The sequence below is a fragment of the Syngnathoides biaculeatus genome, chromosome 8, assembly GCF_019802595.1.
Source record: "Syngnathoides biaculeatus isolate LvHL_M chromosome 8, ASM1980259v1, whole genome shotgun sequence".
Lineage (NCBI taxonomy): Eukaryota > Metazoa > Chordata > Actinopteri > Syngnathiformes > Syngnathidae > Syngnathoides > Syngnathoides biaculeatus.
Genome location: NC_084647.1, coordinates 1,123,915 through 1,147,225, shown reverse-complemented (window position 1 = coordinate 1,147,225; position 23,311 = coordinate 1,123,915). Strand labels below are relative to the sequence as shown.

Here is a 23,311-nt window from a genome sequence, read left to right as displayed (position 1 = left end):
TGATTAATGGGTAGCAGAGAAGACAACAGGCACAAAATACAGCACTCTAATGGCCAGTAAAATTACAAATATTTCATTTCATTTTTTTAACGTTATCTTTTAAACATAAGTCATCTTCAGTCGTACCTTGCTGGTTGATACGACTTACACATATCTACAAAAACAAGTTTAAAGTACACTAAAAGTCCTTCAATTGTGAAATAAATAAACATCTCATCTTTGGAATGGATTATTATGGAGTACCTATTACCTATAGTTGCTTATTATAAGCGTGTGTACTCAAACTTCATACAAGATTGCAATGTTTGGCTGTATAGAAAAGAGAATATATTTTCTGAGTTCTATATGTGCACTTTAAGGACGTATTAAAATACCTGCGATATTGGCTTACTTATTCAATATTCGTTATTGCATTCACGTGTACTGCAGTGTTATTGCAGTTCAATGAGCCTCTTGGTAACCCTGTTCAATGTGTAACTTGTGCAATTTGAGGCAATGTCCACTTCGGGGCGCTCGTTTTCCCTTCATTTTGTATGACCTTGGCGCAATGATATTTTCACTAGCACAACGATGTCGAGACAGCAACCACTGCAAAGGTGATGTAACACCACGGAGCGATTAGAACGTTTATTTTCAGCGCAAGTGTTACCAAAAGACAATAAAATGGCTTTAGTGTCTTCCTCATCCCTGCATCGTCCTTGGCTTAAGAGTGCAAAGCTGTCTGAACCTCAAGTGACACGTTGAGACCTTGTAAGCCCAAAGAACACCAACCTCCTCACACCGCCTGCGGCATACAGATCACCGGGCCACATCCATCCGTGTTTTGTCCGTGTCACCCTTGTTCATCACAAACAGTCAGATTTTTTTTTTTAACAGTACACGAGCCTAATAAAACAATCCTTATTTCTTCAAAGAAGAAATAACTCACCCTTGGGTAGGAACATCAGACATACATAACAGTCATAACACTTAATATAGCGATCGATTATTGCACAAAAACGGATATCAATACACACAAACTGCTTATAGAGAAGCTGTTGCAACGTCATGACTCGGCACGCAAAGATGCTGAGCGAAGTTTCTAGATAGCGATGGCGTTTAAATAAAAGTCCTGAATGCTGCGTTCACCTACCAATTATATGCAAAAAAAAAAAAAAAAAAAACATTTTCGGCTTGCGGTGGCAGGCCCTTTAAGCGTGGATTCAGAGAAACTAAAATGAGCATTTTGCATCATAGGAAGGGAAACAGAGGCTGTTGTTTGGGAATCAGGGCGGCTGAATGTGCGATTGAGAATGAAACCAAGCGCTTGTGTGTGTGTGGGTGTTTATCCTCGCCGGAGCTCTCTTAGCTCTGCGGCAACTTCACGTAACTGTGCTTCAATCTCCAACAGCTCCTGCAGATGTTAAGCAGAGAAATGACATGACTCATTTTAGGCAGACAACCGTGGACGTTTTCACATGACAGACACTGGAAACTCTTTGGACATACAACACGGGTGTCAAACTCAAGGCCCGGGGGCCAGATCTGGCCCGCCACATGATTTTGTGTGGGCCGCGAAGCCAAATCTCGTGTCAATTTCCACGATTCTACTAAAAATCTGAACAAAAATTTCAAATTGTCATATATCATAAATGATAAAGTTGAGACATTACAAGCATTTTTGTGTTACCAAACGTGAATAGTTGAAAAACACATTACCCTTGATTTCTGATTCCAAAGCCAGTTCATAAATTGATTATGTAAATATGATGAGACGACTAAACATTTCTGTTTCACAGTCATAATGGCCCTCTGAGTAAGTAATGAGTAAGTAAGTAATTTCTGAGTTTCCTTTGTTCAATGACCAAGCTTACTTATTTACTAGTACATATCAAATGAAATTAAAAATAATCCATTCCGCCTCCCGAAAACCACCACCACATTGTTTTCGTTACATGTTTTTAACAAAGAAAAGTAGCACGTGTACAGCCATCCATTTTCTTTACCGCTTATCCTCACTAAGGTCGCGGGCGTGCTGGAGCCTATCCCAGCTATCTTCGGGCAAGAGGATGGGTACACCCTGAACTCATCGCAACCATTCACACGCACAATAATACATATGAGCAATTTATGTCACGTACTCCCATGTAGTTCTGCTACTGGAGCCAGGAGAGCACTTCTACGTCCTCTCTCTCTCTCTCTCTCTCTCTCTCTCTCTCTCTAAGTTGGTCAAAAACTCCACAGCCATCTCTCCAAAATGCTTCCATACCTCTTCCGGTATGTCATCAGGACCAACTGCCTTTCCATTTTTCATCCTTCGTAGTGCCTTTCTGACTTCCCCTTTACTAATCATTGCCACTTCCTGGTCCTTCACACTTGCCTCAACAACTCTTCCTTCTCTCTCATTTTCTTCATTCATCAATTTCTCAAAAGTATTCTTTCCATCTATTTAGCACACTACTGGCACCAGTCAACACATTTCCATCTCTATCCTTAATCACCCTAACCTTCTGCACATCCTTCCCATCTCTATCCCTCTGTCTGGCCAACCTGTAGAGATCCTTTTCTCCTTCTTTTGTGTCCAACCTGGTGTACAGGTCTTCATGCCTCTTGTTTAGCCTTTGCCACCTCTACCTTTGCCCTATGTCGCATCTCGATGTACTCCTTTCGCCTCTCCTCAGTCCTCTCAGTATCCCACTTCTTCTTCGCTAATCTCTTTCCTTGTAGGACTCCTTGTATTTTGGGGTTCCACCACCAAGTCTCCTTCTCCCCTTTCCTACCAAAAGACACACCAAGTACTCTCCTGCCTGTCTCTCTGATGACCTTCGCTGTCGTTGTCCAGTCTTCCGGGAGCTTCTGATGTCCATCGAGAGCCTGTCTTACCTCTTTCCGAAAGGCCGCACAACATTCTTCCTTTCTCAGCTTCCACCACATGGTTCTCTGCTCTACCTTTGTCTTCTTAATCTTCCTACCCACCACCAGAGTCATCCTACACACTACCATCCTATGCTGTCGAGCTACACTCTCCCCTACCACTACTTTACAGTCAGTAACCTCCTTCAGATTACATCGTCTGCACAAAATATAATACACCTGCGTGCTTCTACCTCTACTCTTGTAGGTCACTATATGTTCCTCCCTCTTCTGGAAATAAGTGTTTACTACAGCCATCTCCATCCTTTTTGCAAAGTCCACCACCATCTGTCCCTCAAAGTTCCTTTCCTGGATGCCGTACTTACCCATCACTTCTTCATCGCCCCTGTTTCCTTTACCAATATGTCCATTACAATCTGCACCAATCACAACTCTCTCTCTGTTGGGGATGCTCAGAATTACTTCATCTAGTTCCTTCCAGAATTTCTCTTTCAACTCTAGGTCATATCCTACCTGTGGGGCATAGCCGCTAACCACATTATACAGAACACCCTCAATTTCAAATTTTAGTCTCATCACTCGATCTGATACTCTTTTCACCTCCAAGACATTCTTAGCCAGCTCTTCCTTTAAAATAACCCCTACTCCATTTCTCTTCCCATCTACTCCGTGGTAGAATAATTTAAACCCTGCTTCTAAACTTCTAGCCTTACTACCTTTCCACCTGCTCTCTTGGATGCACAGAATATCAACCTTTCTCCTAATCATCATGTCAACCAACTCCTGAGCTTTTCCTGTCATAGACCCAACATTCAAAGTCCCTACACTCAGTTCTAGGCTCTGTGCATTCCTCTTTTTCTTCTGACGATGGATCCGGTTTCCTCCTCTTCTTTGTCTTCGACCCACAGTAGCTGAATTTCCACCGACACCCTGCAGGTTAGCAGTGCCGGGGACGGGCGTTGTTAACCCAGGCCACGACCGATCCGGTATGGGATTCTTTAGATGAACGCTCATATTTGTTTGGCACAGTTTTTACCCCGGATGCCCTTCCTGACGCAACCCTCTGCATTTATCCGGGCTTGGGACCGGCCTACAGATTGCACTGGTTTGTGCCCCCATAGGGCTGCATTCCCACCTTACTCCAGTAAGTCTTGCAATTTCTCATTTCCTTATTAACTCTGGTGCCATCCCGTTCTCAGTGCTCCCCTGTGTTCCTGACCCCTGTCATTCGAGGCACCAAGCCAGCCGCCTGCTCTGTGCCTGCCAACGCATCCTGGAGCACCTACATAAGAATCCATCAATAAACTCTTCATCATATCACATCTGCCTCCACCTGCGACTGGGTCCAGCTCCTCTCCATCTATGACAGCTTAGAGTCTTCAATTAACCTACTATGCATGTTTTTGGAATGTGGGGGGAAACTGCAGTACCCGGGGAAAAGCCATGCAGGCACTGCAAACTCCAGACAGGCGAGCTGGGATTTGAACCCCAATCCTCAGAACTGTGAGATGTGCTCACCATGTTAGCACTGATAAATAAATCATTCTTCACTGATTAATTCATTGCTATTAGCCCTTTTCAAATGGGCAAAAATTTGCAGATTTGTGCCCATTTGGGGGCACTCAAGTCAAAGTCTCAATCATAAATGATTATAAAAGTCATTTTAAGATAACGTGACAGCATACCTCCCCTTCGTCATCTTCCAAGCCACCTTCCTCATCGTCTTCATCCTCTCCGATGTACTCATTGTCAGTATTTCGATCGTCCTCCTCATCATCCTCCAACCTCTCCCTCTCAAACTGGCGAGTGGCCTCGTCGCTGGCTTTCTCCATCACTCTTTTCTGCTGTGGCTCCTTCACCTCTGCTGCTCCTTCTTTGCTTCTCATGTCATTTTGGCCTCCCTGTCCTCCTCCGTTGTCATCTTTTCTTTTGTCATCCTGGCCCTCTTCCTCAAGTATCCTGCGGTCCACATCACCGTCTCTCTTCTCTGCTTGCGTCTCTTCCTGCACTCGTTGCATCTTCTTGAGCAGCTCGTCCAGCTCCTCCTGCTTCTCCTTCCTCACCCGCTCCTCCTCTGGCTTATTCTTGTTCTTCAGTTCCATCAGCTCCTTCTCCACCTTCTCCTTCTCCACACTCAACTCGACCTCATCCTTCCTCTGATCATCCCCGCTCTGCTGCTGAACTTCCTTTTTGTCTCTTGCCATCTTGGGCTTTGTGTCATCCTCCTGCTGACCTTTTTCGGGGCTATTTTGGTTTCTTTCCTTCATCTCGTAACGCTTTTTCTTCAACTCTCTCAACAGTTCTTTTAGCTCCTCATCATTTCTCTCCTCCTTTTCTTTCTTGCTAATCTCTTCAGCGAGCAGCTCCTCAAGCTCCTTAGCTCTCTCCTCTTCATCATGGATCCCTGTATCGTCAATCCTCGGCTCGTCCATCTCCGCCTTCTTGGGCTCATCTTCCACTGTTGTTTTGGCCGCATCGGTCTGTTCATCCTTCAGCTCCAAATCCCCCTTTTCATCATCTAGACTGTATTCATACCGCTCTCTCTCTGCAAAGGCCAGCAACATTATAACTCATTTCAATTCGCACACATTAGCTGTACAAATGTCATAACTGTGGATCCCGACTAGACCACTGTTCATCTTTCGTACGTTTATGTAATCGTTTTTATGGGATTTTCCGAGAGCAAGGAGTAGTTGTGTAAATCCTTAATCACTATTGATTGTACGACTGACAAGGGAATTGCAACTGAATCATTGGTCCAAAAAATGAAAATGCAAACGTAATTAATCGAAAACTACCTAGCACCTGGTCACAGGTATTTGTTTTTTTTTGGGGGGGGGGGTAACATTTTGTCACAAAAGCAGATCATACACATTTTCACTGACAGGCTATGGCAACCCTTTTTCCTTTAGGTATAAGAAGGTGCCAAAACACTTATTTTTAGTTTAAAATTGTTTAATTTAACCCGGATTTCTTCCCGTTACGTCGCCATGTTCACGTTTGAGACGATCTTGGTGCTGTTCAATATTGGCTGAGTGTATCTGTTTCCTTCCCTTAGTGAATCTTGCATGACTTTATCCAATTCCTATGCCACGAGGATCAATGTAGCACCTCAGGCATGGTCATAGGATGCTTAGTTCCACAGAAATTATCATAATGGCTACAATTGCACATGTGTAGTCAATCAAAATGTCGGTGAATATTTTTTATTTTTTTTACAGTATACAGGTACAGTAAATCTGAATTTAGAGTTGCATGCCTTCGGTGTAGTGCTACGTTATACCACGACATGCCAGGCAGCACTGAGCTGTAAAGGGTGTAGATGCGGTGTAATTGATATCAAGAAGAAGAGGCAGAAACAGTCCCCTAATAAGATACTACAATAGTTTTGTTGTTCCCACAGAACAGACAACATTAGCCTGTGAGTAATGTTTTCTGTGCGTATATGCGTCACGGCTAAAGTACCAGTTGTTTGAAGATTTACAATTACTGTAACATCTATAATGATTTCCATTAGCCCGTCTATGTCATTTCACATTCTATGTTATCAGGAAGCGAGTGGACTTTCATTAGGTATTATATATTACACAGTTTGGTTTATTATTTTAGTGACATTTGGTGTAGTGGTAAATTCGACTGACTCCAGTGGAGGTAGCATTGATTCAATTCCCACTCAGTAACAGTTTGAATGTGACTCTGAATGGTTGTCGGTCAAAACATTTGCCCAAAGACTGACTGGCAACCAGCTCAGGGTATAGTCCGCCTTTCGCGAGACGTCAGCTGGGATAAGCTCCAACACCCTGCAACCCTAAGCAGGGTGAGTGGTGGTACAGAATTGATGGGGGCAATTATCATTTTGGTGTCTAAATGTAACATTTTATTTCTTCCGTTTTATGTGTTGATTTTACAGTAAAAACTACAATTGTGAGTGACAAATAAACAGCAAATATGATTTTCCTTTTATTGGGGATACTGTGCAAGTGAGAATGTTCTTCACGTTTTCTCAAAACGCTATTATACAATAGTCTCCCATTTTAGACAGCGGAATAATAGGTGGTAAGGAACCTTTTTAAAATGTATTTGAATACATTTAAATGTTTTTAAAGAGTGTGGAAGGGGTAAAACTATACAAAATCTATATATTTTGATGTGGTCTGGCTCTATTCTAGACAGATTTGGAACATTCATTCATTTTCAGCTTATCCTCCCTCACTATGGTGGTGGGCGTACTACAGCCTATCCCAACTACAGTATGTTGGGTAAGAGGCGGGACACACTTGGAAGTGGTTGCCAGGCAATCACAGGGCACATAGAAACAAGCAAACATTCGTGCTCAGATCCACACCTACAGATAATTTAGTGTCTTCAATCAACCAACCATGCATGTTTTTGGGATGCAGAAGGAAAATGGAGTACCTGGAGAAAACACACATGGGCACAAGGAGACAAGGCAAACTCAACACAGGTGAGGCCGGATTGGTCCTCAGAACTGTGAGGCAGATTTTCTATCCAGTCACCCACCGTGCCAGCACTGATACAATGCATCCATCCATTTTCTTAGCCGCTTATCCTCACAAGGGCCGCGGGAGTGCTGGAGCCTATCCCAGCTGTCAACGGGCAGGAGGCGGGGTACACCCTGAACTGGTCCCCAGCCAATTGACCCCTCCGTAGAAATTGCATCATCCGCGTCGCTGACCAATCAGAGGCCAGAGATCTGCATAAACCACGCCCCTTTTTTGCACCCGCCTTGGACCTTGCATGGTCCAGTACAGCTTTTGTTAGGGTTTTATCGCGTATTTGGTTTTTTTTAAAAATAGATATGGTTAAGAGGTGTAGTCACGGACTTTGTAATAGTGACGACAGGTATCCTGAAAGGCTAGTTGGTGGAGTTCAATTCGTACCCTTTCCAAAACCGAAGACCCAGTACGAAAAATGTCTTCGATGGATCAAACTTTGTGGAAGACGGCATGATCAACTGAATCCATCTAAAATCAACCGGAACAGAAGACTGAGTACGAAAAATGTCTTCGATGGATCAAACTTTGTGGAAGATCGTATGATCAACTGAATCCATCTAAAATCAACCGGAACAGATATGTTTGCACGAAGGTAAGCCCTATATTTCATTTTCAATACATGTCTCATATAAATGAATTAGCAGTTCTTCGCTTGCATAACATAGCTACATGTGAATGATTGACACAATTGATCTGTGTTGAGCGATATTTTGCGATGATCTGACGGCACAAACATGTCTCTGTTCAGCGGCTCCCGAGCTAAGCTAAACCGGACTAGCGAGTCCTAAAAGCCTTCGACGTGCACCGAGACACCAAGACTGAAGGAAGGATGTTTGAGGACACTATAAACATACAGATACACATACAGATTCTGCACACAAGTGTGATATGTAACACGAAAATAGGAAACTGTCAATGACAAATTCGTCTTTGGGTTATAATATATTATATTATGTGGCTTCTCGGTCTTCCTCTGACTCCGGAAAGATCTCGCGCTAATATCAATGGTTTCTCCGTCGATATGCATGTAAATACCATTGAAATACCCCTCGCTGAAATACTTGAAGCCCTGCTGTCTGCTTTTCAATGATATTTCACTATTCGCTAAGAATGCGAGTGAGAAATCAGCTGGTAAATTGGACAATTTCGCTCTGGTCTTTTCTTCCTGCACCACTATTTTTGCTAATTGTTTGTCTGAGGTTAGCACACGTGGGGTGACGTAACTTCAGGAGGCGTGGTTAAGTGCCCTGGACGGAGGGGTCAATTGCAGGGCACATAGAGACAAACAGCCCCACTCACAATCACACCTAGGGGCAATTTAGAGTGTCCAATTAATGTTGCATGTTTTTGGGATGCGGAAGGAAACCGGAGTGCCTGGAGAAAACCCACGCAGGCGCAGGGAGAAACGCAAAACTTCACGCAGACGGGGGCGTGATTGAACCCAGGACGTCAGAACTGTGAGGCCAACACTTTCCAGCTGACCTACCGCGCCACCCCACCAACACAATATTACGGTATTTTCCTAATAAAAGAAAAGGTCAAGAAAATATATTTTTATCACGCATTGCTACTTGGGTATGACCAATTAATCGGTCAATATTAGCCTTTTTCAAATGGGCAAAAATAAGCAGATCTTTTTGTTACACTTAAAAAAAAAAGACAATGAATGACACTCAAACAACAACAACAAAAATATTGCTGTTGTCAAGTTAAACAAATACTTTACACAGATGTACTAACAAGTCACCCACAGTGGCGCAGTATGGAACATATTCCCGCCAAATATGGGTTTTCACTGTATATCATATCACACTAGGAATGAGTGAGTGAGTGCCTACCATCATCAGCTAGCCTCTGCAGCTCCTTCAGCAAACCCTGGTGTCTTTGTACTTCATTAAGTTCCGCTGCAAAAAATTAGAAACTTGACGTGGACTCCACACAATCAACACTACGGCTTTACACCAAACTAAGTTGCCACATGTAATCCACTTCAGTGCAGCCTCAAAATTTCAAAGCAGGGGGTGCTGAGTTTTATTATGGTATCGACATGAGACGATTTAAGGTTACGAATGTCAAAATAATTTGGGAAGAGGCGTAAAAATACATCATCAGGTGGGACAAGAAGCTCAGGTACTACCATACTATACCATATAATGTTTTGCATTTGTTTTACTGTATATTTAGGGTCTTAGAGTGTTTTTTAAATACAAACATTTACTGCTATTATGTCTTTACTACTGTATTAGTGTAGGTTAGAGATAGACTAAAAAGAAAAATCCATAAATCACATTGTATGTTTTTTTGTAATGATTTATTTGTGTGATACAGGTGCAAATAAGTATTTGAACACCTGAGAAAACCAATGTTAATATTTGGTACAGTAGCCTTTGTTTGCAATTACAGAGGTCAAACGTTTCCTGTAGTTGTTCCCTTTTGGGTTTAGGTCTGGAGACTAGGTAGGCCACGCCAGAAGCTTGATATGCTTCTTACGGAGCCACTCCTTGGTTTTCCTGGCTTTGTGCTTCAGGTCATTGTCATGTTGAAAGACCCAGCAAAGACCTATCTTCAATGCTTTGACTGAGGGAAAGCGGTTGTTCCCCAAAATCTCACAATACATGGCTTTGGTCATCCTCTCCTTAATACAGTGCAGTTGTCCTGTCCCATGTGCAGAAAAACACCCCCAAAGCGTAATGCTACCACCCCATGTTTCACAGTCTGGATGGTGTTCTTTGGATGGAACTCATCATTCGTCTTCCTCCAAACACGGTTAATGGAATTATGACCAAAAAGTTCCATTTTGGTCTCATCTGACCACAAACCCTTCTCCCATGACTCCTCTGTATCATCCAAATAGTCATTGGCAAACTTAAGATGGACCTTGACATGTGCTGGTTTAAGCAGGGGAACCTTCTGTGCCATGCATGATTTCAAACCATGACGTCTTAGTGTATTCCCAACAGTCACCTTGGAAACGGTAGTCCCAGCTCTTTTCAGATCATTGACCAAGTCCTGTCGTGTCGTCCTGGGCTGATTCCTCACCTTTCTAAGGATCATTGAGACCCCACGAGCTGATATCCTGCATGGGGCTCCACTCCGATTGAGATTGATTGTCATGTTAAGCTTCTTCCATTTTCTAATGATTGCTCCAACAGTGGACCTTTTTTCACCAAACTGCTTGGAAATTTCTCCGTAGCCCTTTCCAGCCGTGTGGAGTTGTACAGTTTTGTCTCTGGTGTCTTTGGACAGCTCTTTGGTCTTGGCCATGTTACAAGTTTGAGTCTTACTGATTGTACGAATTGGACAGGTGTCTTTATTGCTGCGAACGACCTCAGACAAGTGCATCTGATTCAGGATAATACATGGAGTGTCACGTCCCATCTGAACGAGAGGTAGGACCCAAATGCAGGAACTCGGAAGACGCAAGGTAGTTCAAGAAGAGACACGTTTATTGTATGCCGAGGTCGGGGATCGAGCAGGCAGTCCGGTGCAGCAGCGGTTGTTGGGGCGTCGGGCGAAGAGAGCAGATGAGTGGGCAGGCAGTAGTCGGTACACGGGGAAACAATCAACGCAGGCAGAAGTGTCAAGGAGTCAGGCTTACAGGGTTGGTCGAAGAACGGACGAAGGTCGGTACACACAGGTTCAGTCAGGAATACAAGAGTGCTGGAACGGGACATAAAGCTCAACGAACTGGCGGAGAACCAGTCGTCACAGGGTCCTATATATACGGGGGATGATCAGCCCGCATGAGGCACAGGTGTGTGCCTCACAATTAGCGCACCCGCACAGCTTGTGCTGGAGCGGCAGGATCATGACAGTACCCCCCCTCAAAGGCATGGCTCCCAGACGTGCCTAAACGAAAAAAAACACAATTAACACAGGCAGGGGTGGGTGGAAGAGGGTCCGGAGGAGGGCACAGCCCCCCCCCCCTGAACCCCAGACTGGTGGCCATCCAGGCCACCAAACACGAGGCGTCCGGGTGGACAGGTCAGGAGGACGACCCGGACGCCAAGCACCAGGGTCCCCACGGGGCGATTCGGGCGGACGACCTCTGTGAGGAACCAAACGGTGAAGCAGGGACCAGAACGAGGCAGGCCACTGCTCCGGACGAGAACCTCCCACGCCGTCGTTGCGAGACGACCAGGGACTGGTCGCCACCGAGGCTTGGTCAGGAAGCGGCTGGGAGCCATCTGGAGTGAATAGGATGATGGAGAGAAGGACCAGAGCAATGACCACCACCCTCCCGTAGTCTCTCCAGCTCCAGGGTGGCTCCACAGAACTCCCCAGCTCCTCCTGGACAGCAACTTGAGAAGGCGGCGCCATCGCCAGCTCCTCCTGGACAGCAACTTGAGAAGGCGGCGCCATCGCCGCCCCCTCCTGGACAGCAACTTGAGAAGGCGGCGCAATCGCCGCCCCCTCCTGGACACCAACTTGAGAAGGCGGCGCCATCGCCGCCCCCTCCTGGACAGCAACTTGAGAAGGCGGCGCCATCGCCGCCCCCTCCTGGACAGCAACGTGAGAAGGCGGCGCCATCGCCGCCCCCTCCTGGACAGCAACGTGAGAAGGCGCCATCGCCGCCCCCTCCTGGACAGCAACGTGAGAAGGCGGCGCCATCGCCGCCCCCTCCTGGACAGGAACGTGAGAAGGCGGCGCCATCGCCGCCCCCTCCTGGACAGGAACGTGAGAAGGCGGCGCCATCGCCGCCCCCTCCTGGACAGGAACGTGAGAAGGCGGCGCCATCGCCGCCCCCTCCTGGACAGGAACGTGAGGGCGTGCCCGTCGCCGACAGAGCAGGAGTGTGGAGCGTCCGCGGGCCGGTCGCCACTGCCACTCCAGAGCACGGACGAGAAGCGGCTGTGGAGACGTCGCCACCTTCTGGACAGCAACGTGAGGCGGCATCGGGTCGGTCCCCACTGCCACGTGAGCTTGCAGTGCATCCGTAGAAACAGCAACGTTGGCGTGGCGCGGTGGCGAATCCGTTTCCAGGGCAACGTGAACCTGAGTAGGCGGAGAGTCAGTCGAAACTGACACGTGGGCGTGTCTCGGGAGCGGGTCAGTTCCAACTGCCACGTGAGCTCTGCTCGGAACCGCCAACACTGCGACGTGCACTTGACAAGGGGGCGGGTCGGTCTCCACGGCAACGTGAACCTGAGTCAGCAGTTTGTCCGTCGCCGTTGCGACGTCAGCGAAGCTCGGCTGGTTCGCCAATCGTTGCCGGACCTGGGCCGTGAGAGCCGCCAATTCAGCGCTCTGCCTCTCTAACTGCGCCCACATTTCGCGACAGAACGCCTCGTGGTTTGGCGGCTCCTCCTCCCTCTGGGCTTGAGGCTTCGCCACCAGCTGCGGGTCTGCCGGTCTCACAGTTGCCGGCGAAGAGTGGGAGGACGGTGTCTTCGTTGCCGCGCAGCGAGAGACACCAGGGAGCGCCCGGCCGGGGCGTCTCCTCTGGCCGCCACGCGGAGGTCCCGGGTAGATGGCCAAGCGGGTTCCCTCGTACCGATAGGTGCACTTGGATCTACCGGGCGACGTCGCTCGGGTGCTGGAAACGCGGGAAGACGGGGCAAACTGACTGGGATCAAAAGCCGGGCAAAGAGACTCAAAATCAAAGTCGTCGGAGTCGTACTCAGGCAGCCGGGCATACAAATCACGGTCCTCCTCATATTCCGAAAAGTCAGAGTCCAGAAGAATATGAGGAGCCGGGCGGGTCGTGTTCGGGACGTATTCATACCTCGCTGGCGGAGCATAAGACACAGAAGTGGAGGACGTCAGGGAGCCTACCCGGATTGGGCAGGCTTGGTCCTCCGGCAGAGGGTCTACCTTGCGTCGGTCCCGGCGACGCCGGGTCTTTCCTGCTGGGTCCTGTATTGGCCAGTTCGTTCTGTCACGTCCCATCGGAACGAGAGGTAGGACCCAAATGCAGGAACTCGGAAGACGCAAGGTAGTTCAAGAAGAGACACGTTTATTGTATGCCGAGGTCGGGGATCGAGCAGGCAGTCCGGTGCAGCAGCGGTTGTTGGGGCGTCGGGCGAAGAGAGCAGATGAGTGGGCAGGCAGTAGTCTGTACACGGGAGAACAATCAACGCAGGCAGAAGTGTCAAGGAGTCAGGCTTACAGGGTTGGTCGGAGAACGGACGAAGGTCGGTACACACAGGTTCAGTCAGGAATACGAGAGTGCTGGAACGGGACATAAAGCTCAACGAACTGGCGGAGAACCAGTCGTCACAGGGTCCTATATATACGGGGGATGATCAGCCCGCATGAGGCACAGGTGTGTGCCTCACAATTAGCGCACCTGCACAGCTTGTGCTGGAGCGGCAGGATCATGACATGGAGTGGAATTCTAGCTCATAGACAGGTGTTCAAATACTTGTTTGCAGCTGTATCACACAAATAAATCAAAAAAGGAAAAAAAAATCATACATTGTGATTTCTGGATTTTTCTATTTAGATTATCTCTCTCACAGTGGACATGCACCTACGAGGAAAATTTCAGACCCCTCCATGATAACTTGCAATATCATGCAGGGTGTTCAAATACTTATTTTCTTTCTCTAGCGTTAAGGCTCCCACCTGTTTTTTTAAAATGGTGGTTTAATTTAGTAAAGAAAAAAAACTACTTGAAATTTCCTGTCCCTGTGGGAAAAAGTAATACCCCCGTGTACCTCAGAATCAGAATAACATTTAATGGCCTCAGCAGCAACAACTGAAATCAAGCATTTTCTATAATTGCCAATGTTTTTTCACATCTCCATGGATATATTTTGCCCTACTATTTCCACGTGTCATTGCTCAAGCATGTTTGCACCTGTGTCCTGAGCCGTCTCGCCATATCCACTCCACTACTCCCGTGTTATTGACAAACATCCGGCCTTCATGGTTTAGAACATTCTCATTGTGAGACTCAGGGGGAGAGGTTCCTAGTACCTGGTAGACTGGGAGAGGTATGGTCCAGAGGAGCGTTCCTGGAATGAATATTTAAGGGGAGAAACTATGCAAAAATATGAGAATTAGAGAAAGGGGCCCCTCCTCGAGCCGTCACCTTATTGTGGTGGAGGGGTTTGTGTGTCTTGATGATCCTAGGAGCAAAGTTATCTGGGGCTTCGTGCCCCTGGTAGGGTCACCCATGGCAAACAGGTCCTAGGTGAGGGACCAGACAAAGTACGACTCCAAAACCCCTATGATGACTACAAAAATTGGATCTTGGTTTCTCTTGCCCGGACGCGGGTCACCGCAGCCCCCCTCTGGAGCCAGCCCCAGAGGTGGGGCTCGAAGGCGAGCGCCTGGGGGCCGGGCATGCACCCATCAGGCTTGGCGGGGGTCCCCCTTCCCATGGGCTCACCACCTGCGAGAGGGGCCATAGGGGTCGGGTGCAATGTGAGCTGGGCGGTGGCCAAAGGCGGGGACCTTAGCGATACGATCCCCGGCTACAGAAACTAGCTCTAGGGACATGGGATGTCACCTCTTTGCCAGGGAAGGAGTCCGAGTTGGTGCGTGAGGTCAAGAAGTTCCGACTAGATATAGTCGGACTCGCCTCTACTCACCACTTGGGTTCGGGTACCACTCCTCTTGAGAGGGGTTGCACTCTGTTCCACTCTGGAGTTGCCCACGGGGAGAGATGCAAAGCAGGTGTGGGTATACTTATTACCCCCCGGCTCGGGGCCTGTATGTTGGGGTTTACACCAGTGGATGAAAGGGTAGCCTCCCTCCGCCTGCAGGTAGGGGGACGGATCCTGACTGTTGTTTGTCCCTTTGCACCAAACAACACTGCAGAGTACCCACCCTTTTGAAGTCCTTAGAGGGAGTGCTGGAGAGCCCCCCCCCCCCTCTGGCAACTCCATCATTCTGCTGGGTGAAATCAATGCCCATGTGGGCAATGATAGTGAGACCTGGAAGGGCGTAATTGAGAAGAACAGCCCCCCCCCCGATCAGAACTCGAGTGGTGTTCTGTTATTGGACTTGTGTGCATATCACGGATTGTCCATAACAAACACAATGTTCAGGCATTAGGGTGTTCACATGTCTAGTTGGCATCAGGACACCAAAGGTCGTAGTTCGATGATCGACTTTGTGGTCGTGTCATCGGACTTGCAAACGCATGTCTTGGACACTCGGGTGAAGAGACGGGGCGGACCTGTCAACTGATCACCACCTGGTGGTAAGTTGGCTCTGATGGTGGGGGAAAAAGATACCAGTCCGACGTGGCAGGCCCCAACGTATTGTGAGGGTCTGCTGGGAACGGCTGTTAGATTCCCCTGTCAGAAGGAATTTAAACTCCCACCTCCGAAAGAACTTTGCTCATGTCCCGGAGGAGGCCGGGGACATTGAATCCGAGTGGATGATGTTTCGCGCCTCCATTGATGAGGCGGGTGATCAGAGCTGTGGCCGTAAGGTGGTCCGTGCCTGTCGTGGCGGCAACCCACGAAAACGCTGGTGGACACCAACAGTGAGGGATGCTGTCAAGCTGAGGAAGGAGTCCTATAGGGCATTTCTGGCCTGTGGGACTCCCAAGGCAGTTGATAGGTATTGGCTGGTCAAGCGGAATGCACCTTCGGTGGTCGCTGAGGCAAAAACCCGGGCGTGGGAAGAATTCGGTGAGGCCATGGAGAACGACTTCAGGACAGCTTCAAGGAAATTCTGGTCCACCGTCCGGCGTCTCAGGAGGGGGAAGCAGTGCACCATCAACACTGTGTATAGTGGGGACGGGGCACTGCTGACCTCAACTCGGGATGTTGTCAGTCGGTAGGGAGAATACTATGAAGACCTCCTCAATTCCACCAACATGCCTTCTCACAAGGAAGCTGAGTCTGGTGCTCTGGGGCAGACTCTTCTATCTCTGGAGTTGAGGTCAGCGAGTTGGTTAAAAAGCTCCTTGTTGGCAGAGCCCTGGGGCTGGAGGAGATTTGCCCGGAGTTCCTAAAGGCTCTGGATGTTGTGGGGCTGTCCTGGTTAACACGCCTCTGCAACATCACGTGGACATCGGGGACAGTGCCTCTGGATTTGCAGACTGGGGTGGTGGCCTCCCTTTTCAAGAAGGGTGGCCGGAGGGTGTGTTCCAACTATATAGGAATCACACTCCTCAGCCTCCCTGGTAAGGTCTACTCAGGGGTACTGGAGAGGAGGGTCCGTCGGTAAGTCGAATCTCGGATTCAGGAGGAGCAATGTGGTTTTCGTTCTGGCCGTGGAACAATGGACCAGCTCTACACCCTCGGCCGGATCCTCGTGGGTGCATGGGAGTTCGACCAACCAGTCTCCATGTGATTTGTGGACTTGGAGATGGCATTTGACCGTGTCCCTCGGGGACTCCTGTGGGGGGTTCTTCGGGAGTATGAGGTACCGAATCCCCTGATACGAGCTGTTCTGTCCCTGTACGACCGCTGTCAGAGTTTGGTCTGCATTGCCGGCAATAAGTCAGACTCGTTTCCGGTGAGAGTTGGACTCCGCCAAGACTGCCCCTTGTCACAGATTTTGTTCATAACTTTTATGGACAGAATTTCTAGGCGCAGCCGAGGCGTAGAGGGCGTCCGGTTTGGTGGCCTCAGCATCACATGTCTGCTCTTTGCAGATGATGTGGTTCTGTTGGCTTTACCAAGCCGTGATCTCCAGCATTCACTGGAGCGATTCGCAGCCGTGTGTGAAGCGGCTGAGATGAGAATCAGCACCTCCAAATCCGAGACTATGGTCCTCTGTCGGAAAAGGGTGGCGTGCCCTCTCCACGTTGGGGATGAAATCCTTCCCCAAGTGGACGAGTTCAAGTATCTTGGGGTCATGTTCACGAGTGATGGAAGAATGGAGCGGGAGATCGACAGACGGATCGATGCAGCGTCTGCAGTGATGTGGACTTTGTTTCGGTCATTTGTGGTGAAGAGGGAGCTAAGTCAAAAGGCGAAGCTTTCAACTTACCCTCACCTATGGACATGAGCTGTGGGTCGTGACCGAAAGAACAAGATCCCGCATACTAGCGGCCAAAATTAGTTTCCTACAAGCGGTGTCCACGCTCTCCCTTAGAGATAGGGTGAGAAGCTCGGTCATCCAGGAAGGGCTCAGTGTCGAGCCGCTACTCCTCCGAATTGAGAGGAGGCAGATGAGGTGGCTGGGGCATCTGATTCGAATGCCTCCCGGATGCCTCCCTGGGGAGGTGTTCCGAGCATGTCCGGAAGGAGACCCCGATGACGACCCAGGACACACTGGAGAGACTCTGTCTCTCGGCTGGCTTGAAACGCCTCGGGATCCCTCCGGAAGAGCTGGAAGAAGTGGCTGGGGAAAGGGAAGTCGGGGTATCCCTGCTGAAGCTACTTCCCCCGCGACCGGACCCAGAAAAGTGGTAGGTGGATGGATGGATGGATAGCGAGAGAAGGGGGCCAATACTTTTTCATGGAACCATAGGTACAAATTTGGGTTATGTCACCACAGTCAGAACCACTCAGATTCATACAATTAAAAAGAAGACCAAAATGTTCGGGAATCCATGGTCATTGTATATGAATTCAGCATATACCGTCATACATGTTCCAAAGGAATGGTACAGTGCGAATAAATGTGACGTAGAGCCAGGAGTTGAATGAGCACCGTGGAGTCCACTGCTGATGTTAGTTGCTAAACTTGGGAGCGATGGAAGAGTGATTTTTGTCTTTCAGATTTAACATTTGATTCATTTTGTTTCTTTTTACTGCCATCCTGAATGAGGAAAAAATGGGAAGGAAAGTTTTTGACATTTACCGTTAACAATTAAGAAGGATCAAGTGTATCTGTGACAGCTGTATTATTACACCTCCTACTTCATTTGTCATTTAAAGTTAAGTTAAGTTAATGTACATTAATTTGATACTGTAGTAAATTAATGATTGTAATATTAATATTTTATACTTCTGTGGCTGGTAAGAATGTCACATTGCTAAAATCATGAACAACAGGTGATGAGAATCATAAAATAATAATATTGTAGGATGAATATGAAATTTTACACAAATATTTGTGGCTCCAAATTGCAGCAAACCTCGACAATCATGTGACATTTGAATATTGGAGAGATTACCTGATAGCTGAGGGGCGCACTCATGTTGTGAGCCATCTCCATTCAGCGTTTGTTGAATAATACATTCAACCTTAAGACAAAACAGAAAAATAATTGTTGATGAAAATTTGGAATCTACTATACATTTCGCAGAAAAGAAAAAGAATGCAAACAATAACAGAATCATTGCTGACCTTTGCATCATTGAGGGGTGAGATTGCTGGCCGACATCCCACTGGAGCAAAAAAAAGGAGAATTATTGCAATCATATTTTGTATTTCTTCCAGTTGGCAAACTAACAAAAGAAAAACAAAAACAAGCAGTGTTTTATGCCCCGTCAGAGATGGCGGACTTGTTATCAGGTAAGCAGTGTTCCCTTGGTGATGTGACAGGGCAAAGAAGCTTACATTTCTCACGCGCTCACATGCACACACACGATTCCCAGGGGCATAAGGCTGCAGGTACTGTAGTTTCCATCCAGGGCTAAATCTGTCTCAAATCCCTCACTGCCATTATACTGTATCATTAAAGCCAACCTAAGCGCTGCAGGCTGCACTACCCTGCCATCAGTCTGGAGGCACTTGGACATTGAGTTTGTATCAATACAGACAAACAAGTTTGCTGAAGATGAATTGAACACTCTAAGTTGCCCTTAGGTGTGATTGTGAGTGGGGCTATTTGTCTCGATGCGCCCTGAGATTGGCCGGCAACCAGTTCAGGGTGTACCCTGCCTCCTGCCTGTTGACAGCTGGGATAGGCTCCAGCACTCTTGTGACCCTTGTGAGGATAAGCTGCTAAGAAAAGGGATGGATGGAAGTTTGCAAAAGAGCCTGATGTCCATGTAAATGAAGTGAACAGTGGCATTGATTTGATTTTGTTCGAGAACAAGTAGCAGTAATAGCAGTTGCAGCATTGATTCTATGGCCAAACGCTGCAGAAACATCAAACAACACTACATGCCAGAAACGATAAATTTCAGTATCTATTAAAGCGGTGGAAATGCCATGCTGAGTAGGAATGGCAGAGAAACTCAAAATATTATCACAATATTACACCAACTTTAATTACATCATAACACTGCCTGACCAATACAGTGCAAGAAATGTATCTTTAATATGAAAAGCAATAGTATTTATGAACAACACACTTTCACTCATAATTTACCACATAAAACGTTTAGCTAAAATCTGATTATGTTCCAGGGGTGGGTATTAAAATGTTTCTAAACATATTTTTGTTTAGATATGCAGAATTTATACATATATGGTACAGTATTTACATATAGTAGAGGGTGGAACAGTGGAGCAACTGGTTAAAGCGTTGGCCTCCCGGCCCCACCTCTGTGGAGTTTGCACGTTCTCCCCGTGCCTGCTTGGGTTTTCTTCGGGCACTCCAGTTTCCTCCCACATCCCAAAAACATGCAACATTAATTGGACACTCTAAATAGCCCGTAGGTGTGATTGTGAGTGCGACTGTTGGCTCTCTCCATGTTCCCTGCCATTGGCTAGCAACCAGTTCAAGGTGTACCCCGCCTGCTGCCCAATGACAGGCTCTACTGCTCCTGGGACCCTCATGAGGATAAGCAGCTCATAAAATTGATGGATGAATGTATCGATGCTCACACTGTCATGAATAGGAGTCTCGAAATACATTCCCTGTATTTATATAGTGCTCACTATTGGACTCCAAGGTTAATCTTTGAACTTTTTCCAATACCAGCAATGTTACGGGTACGTTGCCAAGCTGTATGAGTCAAGTGGCAATTTGAGGGTATCACATGCGTGACAAACCATTGGACCTATATGAGCACAACCACACACTTTTTTTTTTTAGACTGCAAGGACCAATGATGCAAGAACACCAACGACTGGTACTTTATACAATTTTTATTCTTACTGTCTGCAAACACAATAACAACACAATCAAAGGAATGACTCAAATTATTTTCCAAGTAATGTCATATATTCACCTAACCACGTGTTTCCAGGACCAATACCTCCCCCCCCCAAATTAAAAAAAAAATGCCAGTCATACCCATTAGGAAGTTTGGATTGGATTGGAAACAAAAGTTTGGCAAAAAATAACAGGAAATCTGATGCACACAGAATAAAATACTCTGTAGTATAACAAAAACAGCACTATAAGATCTGTACTATATTGTGCATATTACCTTAACAACTGGATCACAAAGCCTGAGACAAAGGGAATCTCATCTGATTTGCAGTAAGAGGTAGTAGGTAGAAACTGGACGAGTCACCTGTCAGTCACAGGGAACATTAAGACAAACTGTCATGATCCTGCTGGTCCAGCCCTGGCTGTGCGGGTCCCCGCGCGGTCGCGCTGATTGAGAGGCGTACACCTGCGCCTCATGCTGGCTGATTGGCCCCGGTGTACATAGGACCATGGGGACAACTGGTCCGGCGCCAGATCATGCCCCGTTCCAGCACTCCTGTATCTCTGATCGTATTCCCGTGTGTACCGACCTCCACCTGTTCTCCGACCAACCCTGTAGGCCTGACTCCTTTGATACTCCTGCCTGCTATGATCGATCTCCCGTGTACCGACCCCTGCCTGCCCGCTGACCTGCTCTCTATGCCCGACATCCTGATGACCGCTGCTGCACCTGACTGCCTGCCCGCCCGATCCCCGACTGTGGAACAATAAACGTTTTTCCCGAATTACCTCTGTGTCTCCCGACTCCTGCATTTGGGTCCTACCTCAGTTTTGATGGGTCGTGACACAAACAAGCAGTCACACATTCACACTTGTGGATGATTAAGGCTGAGTTCGGAATTGTTCACTTGTTCTCTACTACCTACAGGGGGTTTTATCGAGTGGGCAATAGAGTTCAGTCACTCATCAGTCAAATGAAAAATTGTTTTGGAACACCATTCAATTCCACCATTCCTGTGCCACAATTATATCATAATTTGTATCAATGTTACCTGTTACCTTACCTATTGAAAAATGAAATAAATATTAACTACATAATAATAATATTATATAACTACATAGTATTGTTTTAAAATGAGTATATTTTACAAAAGGGTGGCACAGTGGCTCAGCTGGAAAGCATTTGCCTCACAGTCCCGGTCCCGAGGTCCCGGGTTCAGTCCTGGACTCCCGGACCAGCCTGTGTGGAGTTAACAAGTTGCATGGGTTTCCTCCAGGCACTCGTTTCCTCCCACAGCCAAAAAGCGTGAAACATTAATTGGGCACTCTAAATTGCCCCTAGGTGTGATTGCGAGTGCGGCTGTTTGTCTCTATGTGCCCTGTGATTGGCTGGCAACCAGTTCAGGGTGTAACTCGCCTCCTGCCCGATGACAGCTGGAATAGGTTCCAGCACTCCCCGTGACCCTTGTGAGGATAAGCGGCTAAGAAAACGGATGGATGGATAATTTACAAAAATACAACAAAACCCCGGAAATGAAAAGAAAATCTGTTTTTCTTTATGCACTTTTATGACCATTGTCACCATTGTTCACTTTTTTGCAAGGTGCATAGTGGGATACATTCAGGGCACTCAAGGATAAGCTATCCTCACATTCGAACAGCATCACCAAATCAGGAGCCCACCCTTAAAAAGCCAATGCTGCTCAAATGACTCACTCCTCTAGATTAAATATGAATTACATATAGGAAAAATACAAATAAAAACTGTTATCATATGCTGGATCTGCTGTGCAGTGCTCCCACCTACAGTATATAATAGTGTTCCCCCGCTAATAGAGAAGAAACATTGTACTACGTGGAAGAGCTTCCACGTGCTTCGTGTGTGTGCTTATTATTGCGACCTTGTTCCATACTGAAGCAGCATAAACCTGCTGACGGTGAGCGACGTTTGGTACCGATGTTACGCCGTTGGTACCAGCCACGTCAGCGTGTTTCGCAGCAGCAGCAGGATTACGGAAAGCCATAATTTATGCAACCAACTCCACTATAGTTGAGCCAACTTCTTAGCTTGCTAGCTCATTAGCTTATGGCCTAATGAACATATAAAACAAAATTAACTTTCTTTAAGTGTGTTGAGTGGACCGTGTGGCACATGGAGCAAAACTGTGGTGCATCAAATATAGATGAACCATCGTAAGCATCAACCACAAAACCGGGGACCGATTTATAATAGAAAGACATCCTTTTAGGTGATTCTGTATCCAGGAAATCGTTCAACAATCTATTGGTTAAAATAAAAGACCATGAGCATGATGGAAAACAAAGCCAAACCCCATTAAATATGATGTTGTAGTTACCTGGTTTTGTTTCATTTGTGCAATATAATATATATTTTTAGATTCAATTCCCTTATATTCTTTGTTGTTGCCGCACTCTTGTTTGTAATTCTAATATACCAAGGTCTGTTTACGTCTGTTGGTGGTGGAGGGTCGCACACGGTGGCTTCCGAGCTCGGACCGCCAGAGCTTAGATCTCAAGCGCTCGGTGTCAGGGATATCGAATAAATGCTTAAACAGCTTAATTCCCCCCTCATAAGATGCAAAAAATACGACGAATTCACAGTCTCCGGCACGTGGGGGGTCCCTCTTTTCGCATGCTCAACTGCGCATTGGAGCAAAATATTGGATTCCGTCTGAAAATACCCAACACTAATACTAGCGGTTGAGCGGCTGAAAGACGTTTTGCAAAAGACACAAAGACAATTCTCTTGAGTATGCTGGAATTTTCCCATGAATTTATGTTGTCTCCGAAGAAGTTAAGAAGTGAAATGACCATCACTGACCTCCCACGGCTGCCAACAGACAGACTACCGCTCCCAGGACTCCCATACGATCCCCCCAAAACAGGTTTCTTCCAGGAAATCCTTCAAACCGCAGGTTGGACGTGGATGCCAGTCATCATACACACGCGCCGCGTACCCGAACCGAGCCGTGTAGTGCCGTGTGCGCGCAAGTTAGGTCAGGTGACGTAGCCTAGTTCA

At 47.1% G+C, this 23,311-nt stretch overlaps 1 protein-coding gene across 1 annotated transcript; it reads right to left on the bottom strand.

Moving 5' to 3' along the window:
- LOC133504633 (DNA ligase 1) lies at positions 1–23,265 on the bottom strand. The gene is made up of 6 exons (XM_061827094.1): positions 23,114–23,265; positions 18,573–18,613; positions 18,400–18,469; positions 9,209–9,274; positions 4,539–5,398; positions 1–1,393 (listed from the first exon to the last, which is right to left on the bottom strand). The coding sequence occupies exons 1-6, from the start codon at positions 23,157–23,159 to the stop codon at positions 1,325–1,327; spliced, it is 1,152 nt and encodes a 383-aa protein (XP_061683078.1). The 5' UTR covers positions 23,160–23,265; the 3' UTR covers positions 1–1,324.
- Positions 23,266–23,311: the final 46 nt, after the last annotated feature.